Here is a 10659-nt window from a genome sequence, read left to right as displayed (position 1 = left end):
TATTAACTCATATATAATTGGCGCTTTTCAACTCGGGGTTATTTGCGCCCACACAGTAAATTTCATAAACGCATAATGTCATGTCTTCATGGACTTGAGTCCTTTTTCTGCTCATTTGCTGCCTCCTTTCGTGAGTTCGGCTCTCTCTTTGTCTGGGCTTTTTCAATGCGCTGTATTACAGCGGGATCGGCGATGAGGAGCCCAGATAAACCTCCGACACATAGAAACATGGCAGAGCCGAGACTCGAACCATCAACCATCGATGTCGTGACTACAGTGTTTAACCAACTGCGCCACTCGCTTCCCCGGCGATGCAATGTCTTTTGGCATGTTTATTTAACTTTATATTCGTTATTTGACTCAAGATAGATGACCAATTCATCTGTCTTTCACACACTTAGCAAAATGTGATGGCTTTGAATCATCACACTCATACTTCGAAATTCAATTTGACTTGACTCGTGACTTGACTTGACTCGACTTGACTCGAGTCACCTCCAAAAAACGGGTGACTTGACTTGACTCGAGTCACCTTCGAAAATCGATTGACTTGACTTGACTCGAGTCAAAATGTCCAATGACTCGAAATGACTCGTGACTCGAAGGTAGTGACTTGATCCCAACACTGCCATTGTCATACAGGCGCCGCAATGTCTGCTTCTCTCTGATCAACTAACTCACGATGCAATCCTTAATTAAGATTTCAAAGCGTTTGATGAGCCATTATATCAATTCATTAGAGTTGAGCGCGTCGTAAACGCCTAGAATGCAAGTCTTCTCGCTTCGACGAACTTACGCGTAAGCTCCACTCTCGCACGCTGCGCGGTGCGCACACCTATATTACAACATACAGTCACTGAAATTTGACGTTTAGGCAAGTAGTGGGGAATATCGGCAGACTGGGGCCGCGGGCAACATTATCATGTAAGACGGGAAACTGTCCGCGGGCCGGACAGAATCTTGTTGCTGGCCGCATCCGGCCCTCGGGCCGTATGTTGCCACTCCTCTTAATGGACGGTCCTAGGTAACAATCAGCTAACCATCTCATTTTGCTCATGGAAGTTGTAGAGTAGACGTACACGGCACCTCACCACCGTGAACTAAACCTCACCAAAACTGACTCTGTAAAACTATTACCAGGAATTAGATTCGCATCATGGCTAGTTTAAGCAATAATGACATCCGAAATATCAATAATATAGGTTCTATAAAAGGTACTATACTTATGATATTGAAGTATTTGAAAGTATGGAATACGTATCAAGTATGGTATGTAACAATGTTGGTATGGTATGGAAAATTGCAAGTATGGTATGGAGAGAGTAAGGCAAATATGGAGTATGGAAAATTCTCGTTCCATACCATACCATGCCCTGCTTTCCGCAAACATGATCAGAGTTAGCGTTCGAGCTGGTGGAGGATGATGATGAGTTCGAAAATACAGGGAGCATACTTATTGCGCATCTTTAAGTCATGTTCATGTCCTACCGATAAGATTATTTATCAGCCTTATGACGGTGCGCACCACGGAGCTTTATAAACACCCAACATCCAGTGGTTTGAAACCTTTTATGGTCGCGACTCCGTCTCCAATTTGAAAATGTTCCGTGGCCCGTGTTGACGAGCTGATTAGTAACAAAAGTCAGCACCTTTGCCCTGACTTACTCACGGGCTATTTTGGAAGCTGACTACGTTCAACATATTCGCAAACCCCAGAATAAAGGCAGACGACCCCCCCCCCCCGTTTGGAACCACTATCTTTGAATAAAGCATTTAAACGGCTTTAACGATCTCTATAGGAATATACCATTCTCCTATATGGTATGGCGTTACACTACGGGTGACCAACCTGCGGCCACAGAAGGAAATTTGTGCAGCCGTGAACACGTATTTCAATTAGTATGTGTCGGCGGCCGTTGACATGAACATTGAATTGGCGAATTTAATCCCAAATTTTTGGGAGATTTCGTTCAATCTTAAACGTTCATGTGCGCTGCGCGTGATTCAACGCGACTTCATGTTTCGACTTTATAATAACAGCGCCCATTCAACCTGAGCAGCACGGGGCCGATGTAAACCGCAACCAAAAATGATGCGGCCCATACAGAAAGACCAACTTGGAAATGTGTCACCATCACGAAAGAAAGTTGTTTTGATGGTACGTTTGGGTGTTATCGATAAATTTCCAGTATACCGCCAATCGTAATGGGAGGTAAAGAAATAGCAAAGTTACTATTACAATAGGTCCACCCGTAGACACATCATCATTTGTAACGTGACCTTAAGTTTCGAAAACACATCTTCCCTCAATTGTACCGGGCAATCTGGTCACATTAGCTGAGAAAGGATAAATGTTTGATTGTAATAAGTGCAACCGCGAATATTAATGCTAAAAGTAATTCGTGAATATTAAAATATTTCGCGCTTTGCGTGACCAAGTCGAAATTAAGCATCTATTCATGCCATGACCAATTGCGAGTTCGATGCGTAGCCTTTATAGTAAGCCGATATGAATAAATAGGTTAGTCCGGAGCCCGTCGAAACTGGACTATGGACATGGACAGTTTAAATTAGGTGTTTGGCGTCCTCTTTGTTCATTACGAACTATGTCCTGGCATGCAGCCGTATCAAATCAAAATCAAATCACCTGTTCATGTTAAACATTTTGTGGTCAAATGATGTTTAACAGTGCAACACGAAGTGATCTCTCGAGCGAAGTTTGTGCCGTGCAATACTTATAGATAATCGCCCGATCTGAACGATACGCACCCCCGTATAGTTGATACGTGCGCTTAGTCAGCGGGTCACTCGCTAGCAACACCAATCACGACAAGGCCATTACAGATACAGAGTGCCGAGCTATGCATCAGACATGGGGTGATTACTTCGTAAATGTAATCGATTACGATTAGTTCCTACCCACGCGATTACGATTACAGCAAAATCCCCCGGTAATCGATTACGATTACAACACAAAAGTAATCAGGATTTCACACGATTACCTTTATTTTGTATCCTTGTATCGACGTGTTAAAACGAAATGTTGCAACGATGTAGCCAGGGATATCTAAATATCCCTGGATGGAGAATGTAGCACAGACCTTCAAATACCTTTATTACATTTGATAAACATAAAAGTTTCAAATCGCTTATCCGTTAAGCGACATCGATCGGGGTTGACAACCCGCCCACAAACGCTAAAAAGCCGTTCCACGGGGGACGATGTTGCAGCCACCGGCAAATATAAAATGGCTAATTTCACCAACGTCGGCATCGATGCTTCATGAATATTCCAAAATTTCAAGGGATCCGAGTCGTCTGATAAGCAAGGGTCGGCTAAACACTTGCTCAGTTCTTCGTCGATCGTTGAGGCGCAAGAGGTGCAGGCGCTGTTCGAAGATCTGCAACCCATGTAACTAAATAGTTTGCATCTTTTAACCGGAACATCAGTGTCAGTGGACGTGTGCACCACTGGCTGTTGTTTGATGTCATACGAGACATTTCGCCCCTGATTAATTTATGCAGCGCAGACAAAACTCGTCTTCTTTGCACCACGCGTCTATAAAGCGCGGATCAAGTATAGCAGCCAATCGGAACACCTTCTCCTTGTCATAAGCCACGAATCGCAACTTCTGCGAATGACGAAAAGTATTTATGATACGGTTGAAGTTACTATTGTTGTAATATTTCGCATGCATCTCATCAAGCTCTGACTGCAATCCTCGAATACAGGGTATGACAAAACTTGAGGTGACTATTTTATCTCCTTGTGATTTATCAGTTGCCGTATCAAACGGACTCAAAATTTCGCATAAACAGCGGAGAAGGTTGCGTTCATGTACGGTAAGCTTATGATAAGTTTCTAAATCGTGCAGAACGTCATGGGGAACTTCTAGAACCGATTTGATCATTCTCAGTTCGGAATTCCATCTCGTTGCATCTGCTGTTTGGGGCTTTTTGAAGTCTTTCAATCGTTCGGTGGCGTGCGTTGATTCACGGACGTGTGCCAGATATCTACTGTGAGAGAAATCTCATGAACTTCATTCAGTTTCTCCATCAATTTTTGATCGATTTTACTAGCCATGTCATTCAATAGCGTCCTCGAAAGGTGTTTGCGACTCGGTATTATGACTTTCGGGTCAATTGTGTGAATCATAGCTTTGAACTCTGTACCAGCTACAAAATCCACAATGCAATTAATTATTTTTATTTGACGGGGATCCGACGGGCCATATTTCTTTGAACTGTGAGCAAAAGCAATCATAGTCGTTTGTTTCGCATCAGTGACACTCGTGCGGCTATTTCGATTTTTGCAAAATCTCGTTGTGTTTTCTCACATGCATCAATTTGATATCCCGACACATTTGAGCGCGTCGAGCGAGTTCCAGTTGATCAGTTAACTGTGACCGATTCGAGAGAATACGTCATGACCTGAGGTTTTGTCGGGCGTTTTTATCGAGCGGTTGTCGCTCGACTCTGGAGCAGGAGATTCGTGATTTGTCGGGTGATGTTAGTAATATCGCTCACCGGGAAATGTTAGCTGCTAGATTATGTATCAATTGATAGGCGAATTTCAAAGAATTTGACGCGATGTATGTTTACCTATTGCAGTTCAGTGGCTACTTGCATATAGAGTTATTGCTTTATTACAGTTATTGTGCACGTTACGTTGTGGAATGTCGGAATCTGGGAAAATTCATACCCCCAAAAAAGTAAGGTACTTCTGATGTATTTACACAGTTCTCTAACATATCCGCATGTTTCTAGAAAACATGGAACAGTGCGGCTATCCGAGCCTTGCTAGGGTTGATTAACGAGCGTGGTTTCTTGGCCCAACTAGATGCCCGTCGGCAAAGAAATCGGCCGATTTTCGAAGATTTGGCCACAAGTCTAGCTGAGGCAGGACATGTATTTACATGGTTAAGTACATATCTCTTCTGAGTTTGTCAGGGAGATGAACAGTTTTATTTCGAATACAGGGAAGAGGTCAAGAACCAGTGGAAGTACCTGAAGAAGCAGTATTACAAAGTGAAGAAACAGCTAATGACATCAGGAATGGGGGCAGAAGGGCGACATTGGCCACCCTTTTCACAACTAGATGAGCTGCTTCGAACTAGGCCGAGAACTGCGGTATTTTGATTTTTTAATAAATTAGGTATTTGCGAGGTGGCTCATGCGTAACCCATTACAGGCACTAGTTACTGAAGGTCTCCAGTCGTTCCCAAGGCTAACTGTGGAAGTGGACGAGGCCAGTCTTACGGACTCTGAAAGCACAGGTATAGTGTTTAGTATCAATCCAGAATGTGTTGACACCCACAGTACTGCGTAGCACGATTTTTGTTAGGTTGCAAAGTGTGAGTGCTTATAACCTGTTTTCAAAAATATGGTTTGTTATATCATGTGATAATCTCTGTTCAATCTGCTCGGCAGCTGCTGCTGGCCAAAGCGGAGACCCTGACGACAGCATCACCGCAAGTGACCATGAAGGTAGGCCTGTCAGTTTCATTTCTAGTCATTCATGTTATTTTATCAGCATCTTTGTAGGAGTTATTAAGATCAGAAGTATGACTTGATTAAGAATAAATTAGAAGGTAAATTATAAGATCAGTAGTGTCATAGTGTGTCAAGTATCAAGGAGGACTGAGGAAAAGTTATCGTAGTTGTATCCTCTCGTTGCGGGGATAGGCTATAGGAAAGTGTCCCACTTTCATGTAATTCAGTTAAGAAGGTTGCAGTAATCACTGTTTTGATCCCAGGGTCTTCCACAACCGTTGGCAGCAGAGGAAGATCCAGACAAAGAGCTTCGAAACATAAGAGAAAACGTATGTTTGATTTCCTGGTTTATAGAGGCGAAAAAAGCATTGCGCTCCTACTTGTAGGATCTGGAAGTTTTGAAGAGAGACTACTGAGCCTTATTGAAGAAGAGCGGAAGCTGAGGCGAGAAGAGATAAACGTTATACAGCAGGAAAGCCGGGCAGACAGAGACCTTATGTGGCAATTTATGTCTTCCATAACTCGATTGGCAGATTCAATGCAAAAATAAATTTATTATCATATTGGCAATAACATGTCAACTCAAAACTTGAGTCTGGATCAAAGACTGCAGCGTTATTGATATGCGATGTAAAATAGCAAGGAGTCAGATAATTGAGTCGATCTGGGAGATTTTTCTTCAAGTGTATGATGGCATGGCACCCTAGCCCATAGCTTAGTCGAAGAGCAATACGGAGAAGTTGTAGCGGATCGTATATGTTATTAAAATATGGCGGATTGTAAAACGTAAATATGCCATACAGTGAAGGAAAATAGAGACATTATTACTACACTTGCTTTTATACTTTAACCAGTGTTGGGATCAAGTCACTACCTCCGAGTCACGAATTATTGCACATTTTGACTCGAGTCAAGTCACGATTCAGGTCAAATTGAATTTTAGAAGTATGAGTGATGATGGAAAAGTCGTTACATTTTGCCAACTTGGCTGAAGACAAATCAGTATATCAGACAATCAATATATCTATATGCAAAAGACGTATCGCTCACACGCAAGTAGAACTGGAAGTACGTATATAGCTACATGCTACAGTCTGTTATTAATTTAGTATCAGCAAAATAGCCGATCAAATACGAAGCCTCGAGAAGTTGAAACAAATTGCAATGCTCAGTGAATGACTGGTTGCCCTCACAAGTGACATTATAGTAGTGTGAACAATCCGTATATACATCAGATAGGGTCATTTAATTGTTACTTGATGACTTGGAACTCGTAAATTCGGTCACGAGTCAATTGACATTTCCGAAGTGCCAAGTCATATCTGCAAAGTTCTGCATCCTAACGCTGACTGAACAACTGAAAGTATGATACCGCCGGGAAATTAAAGAGAAATGCAAATGCTACTTCTAAAAATCGTTCTTTTAACCAGAGAGTTACAACGGTAATCTGATAAAACAGATCTAACCCTCAACATAGTAAGAGTCCACTTCTCCAGAATAGGAAACGCTAAAGGCTGTGCTAGACGATGAGATGATTAATAGATGCGAAACCGTATAGTTTCAAACGTTATGATGGGCCATATTTACTGTGATAAAATATATCACATGGGCGACAATGCGGTGTGAACGGAACTACACAACCCGCTACTGAAATTATGTTCACCGAATCAATCCTCAAGAAGAGGAAATTCACCGAAGCTTCACAGGCCAGATCACAAGTGCGGCCGTAAGCTTCTTCTAAGTGGGAGATTTGTAGCAATGTGTTCAGTAAGCGCACGCCGGACTTCCGATGCAATAGGTGGCTGCGGAGAGGGTGACGGCAAATCATGAGCCTGGACCAGATTCGGCATCATTTGAGATGAAATGTAATTGGCACTAGACCACCCACTAATAGGGGTTTGGGATCGCTCGCAAATATTGTGCAGAACACACCATGTAGCGATGATTTGAGGAGCCAGGTCTATTCTTGCATCCAGTTTCTTCCCAATCATGCGCTAGCGTTCTTTTAACTTCCCGAAGGCATTTTCAAGTACTATGCGGACACTGCTCAGATAGGCATTGAAAGATTCTTCAGCAGGGGCCAAATTTCTCCCGGTGTAAGGTTTCTGAAGCCATGGTAATAGCGGATAAGCAGGATCTCCAAGAATCAGCAATGGAACCTCAACATTGTTTATTTGCACTGGAGCCTGACAAAATCAACACGTCATATGAAACAGATCAAGATGACAACAAGGCATGATAAATTGATACGTACCCTAGGTAACACATTCATGCTTTCGTAAAGTCGAGAGTTTGTGAAAATGAAAGCGTCATGACAACTTCCAGGCATGGTGACGTTAATATCCCAGAAACTGTAACAATTACATGTCAATCTGAAATCTCTGAACGGTCGAATTTTCAATGAATATACCAGTAATTATCATCAACTACTGCTTGTAACACAATAGACTCTCCTCTTCTATTTTGATAATCACGCTTGCCATTTACTGGAGCAGTCACTTCTATATGGCTTCCATCAATGCATCCGAAAACCTAGAAAATAGAAAATGTTTTCCCAAAAATGTGGGGATGGAATTATCAATAAGACATCTTAGGTTCACGTTCGCATTGACATTGAACCTTTCAAAAAGGTTCGCGTTCACATGAACCAGACATTTCAGGGGTTCACACCATTCTTAATACACAGTTGTAATGGTGAGAATATAGATTATTTTTCGTGGGATAGTTGAAACGCACAATATGTAGGTACCTGAGGAAAACCATACTTGACTTCAATTCTTCGCGCTATGTCCTTGTCCTCCTCATCGGATGCGGGAGTATGAAGTCCGGTAATTTGAGGCATATGGTAGTGCAGAACCTAAAATTGATATTGCAAATCATAATTTTCTAGCAATATGGTAGGCCTACTCATAAGTCTTTCACAACCTAACATAGGCAGTGGCACCTCAACATATCAAATCTAAATACAGTGATGGAGGAACTTGCACAATGCTAGACCTAGATGATAAGCTGTAATCCCACATCACAATCAGCTACATTTCGAGAGCCTAGAGAAGATTGTTGGCATAAAACTCACTAACATTTTCACAAACTTCTGCACAGTAGAAATCCCTACTCCAAACAGGTTTGCAACGGATCGGTACTCGGCGCAGGAACCTAGTTTGTAGATTGCGATAGCCACACGCATTTCCAGAGGTATTGGTGGACGAACAGATGCACTATCTGTGCGAGAAAAAAAGATTTTACCGCTTGCTCATTTGACACAACACCAGGAGAAGTGTCTTCCATATTAACTCGGCACTTATGAGCGGGCATGATGTATAATCACTGTCATGGGGAACAAATATAAACATTATGTGAATATCGGTGTGCTTAAATTTTTCTGCTATAAACTCATCAACAAATTTACGCCCCGTATTTTCAACAAAATTGTGCTCACCTGGGCTCATTTCATTCCGTACTAATTCCGTTATCTCATAAAACGTCTCCTTTTTCATGCGGAAGTTCTCAATCCAGTCATACTCAGAATATTGCGGGACAACATCGTACCAATAACTTTGCACTCTGTATATTATTTGCAAAAGAGGATATAAATTTTGCGAAAAATCCACACCAACATCATATAGCATCCTGTACCTTCTTTTTTTCCAACAGCATCGCTGTCGTGGCAGGTGGCTCGTCCTCATTGAAAGCAAGCGCTGTAAGCTCGAAGATCTCAAATTGCGTAATCTAAAGCGTCGCATCAACTGCCTTCGCCGAAACCACGCCAGCATCACATATACAGAACTTAACAAAATTATATCAAGAGGCTCCATCATATCACAAGCTCCACTGTGGTCACGCGCGTCATGTGAAAACCGAAGTTGAAAATCGCCCGACAGATCCCGCGACTTTTACTACTCAAGCGTGCGAGTACGTCATAGGCTTCGCTTCATTTGATTTTGTCGAGTGGAAGTCGAGACTCATGTGAATAGGTTTTCTGTTTGCAAAATCTCGTTGTGTTTTCTCTGTAAGAAAAGCATGCATTGAAGTTTATCATAAGTTCTCTAAATCCCCTAACACACGATTCACATTCGACGAATAAGTCGATATGCCATCCGTCACCATCAGGGACATATCCAGAGTTCACGTTGATTTACAAATGTCGTCGCTATACGTCGTAGAGACATCGTGGTGCGCGTTATTGCGTTAAAACCATTTTCTATGATATGCTGTGTCACAAAACACTGTTCAAATCCGTGTTGTCGACGTAGTTAACAATGTGTATAGGATTAACTAATTCTTCGGCGGTTACCCGTCTGAAATGTGACAGCCGCGTACCGGTACACGCCACTGAGCTATATAAACACTGGAGTGCGCAACTTACCGTGACGGCGGAGAAAATTGAAAAACAGCTCTGGCTACCTACTTGCGCACTGGTGCTTATGGTGAACTACCGGGATTCTCCGTGTTTTTACGCTTTTCGAGGGGTTTTCGTCTGGAATAAGTATGTTTTATCACAAAACTTACACAGACCATATTAATGAACTATAGTATACCCTTTCTAATAGGTATGTCAGCCTTGAATGACGCCATGGATTGCATTTGCGACTTCAGTATCCATAGGTGGATCTAAAACGGCGAAGACTCGTGTGTAACTTCAAGGGATACTGCATTGCAACGACATTCCGACGCGAATATTTCAACGATTAGCTTCTGACTACATCAAACTCAACGTGAAGCAGTCTTGAGAGGCAGTGATGCTAATCGCCTTCGGTGATGTTTGCTTGCGAGTGCAGGAACACATCAAGTCTGCTCTCGATGTCTCAAAGAAGTTATCTAAACCTAAACTGCTTCTGCCCTGTCCATGATTTTGCCACGGTCATTAAACTGTACTTGCACTATGACTATACGGTTCTATGCACCAGAAATATATCAACGAGATCATTGTGATATACGGTATTTTTATTTTAGCGATCCACATAGAAAGAGTATGGTTCAACTGGGCAATTCATAAATAGTTTTCAACGTTGCCGGAAATATGCCAGTCTTTTGTGCCACCGAAATAAAGAAGGATAATTAGTTTCTTGCAGATTGAGATGACCAAATAGGCTTGTCATTGAATACGGTACCCTGTAAAACCAAAATATCAGAAACAGAACAACAAAACTAATTCATGTAATTGCT

General features: G+C 42.1%; 1 protein-coding gene across 2 annotated transcripts; it reads left to right on the top strand.

The window, feature by feature from the left end:
- Nucleotides 1–10425, top strand: LOC145442885 (uncharacterized). 2 transcript variants are annotated; one of them, XM_080320923.1, is made up of 8 exons: nucleotides 1–4712; nucleotides 4768–4919; nucleotides 4980–5130; nucleotides 5192–5276; nucleotides 5431–5487; nucleotides 5757–5822; nucleotides 5880–9979; nucleotides 10044–10425. In XM_080320923.1, exons 1-7 carry the CDS (start codon nucleotides 4677–4679, stop codon nucleotides 6041–6043), a joined length of 711 nt encoding a protein of 236 aa, XP_080177049.1. In that variant the 5' UTR covers nucleotides 1–4676; the 3' UTR covers nucleotides 6044–9979; nucleotides 10044–10425. The 2 variants fall into 2 exon arrangements, with proteins under 2 accessions (XP_080177049.1, XP_080177048.1); XM_080320922.1 differs by having other exon boundaries at nucleotides 5757–9979.
- Nucleotides 10426–10659: the final 234 nt, after the last annotated feature.

This window comes from Botryllus schlosseri, chromosome 7 (assembly GCF_051294905.1).
Source record: "Botryllus schlosseri isolate E-star chromosome 7, Bs_hap1, whole genome shotgun sequence".
NCBI classification, from domain to species: Eukaryota; Metazoa; Chordata; class Ascidiacea; order Stolidobranchia; family Styelidae; genus Botryllus; species Botryllus schlosseri.
Note: the sequence above shows the minus strand (reverse complement) of the source record. Positions and strands in the feature narration are given on the sequence as shown.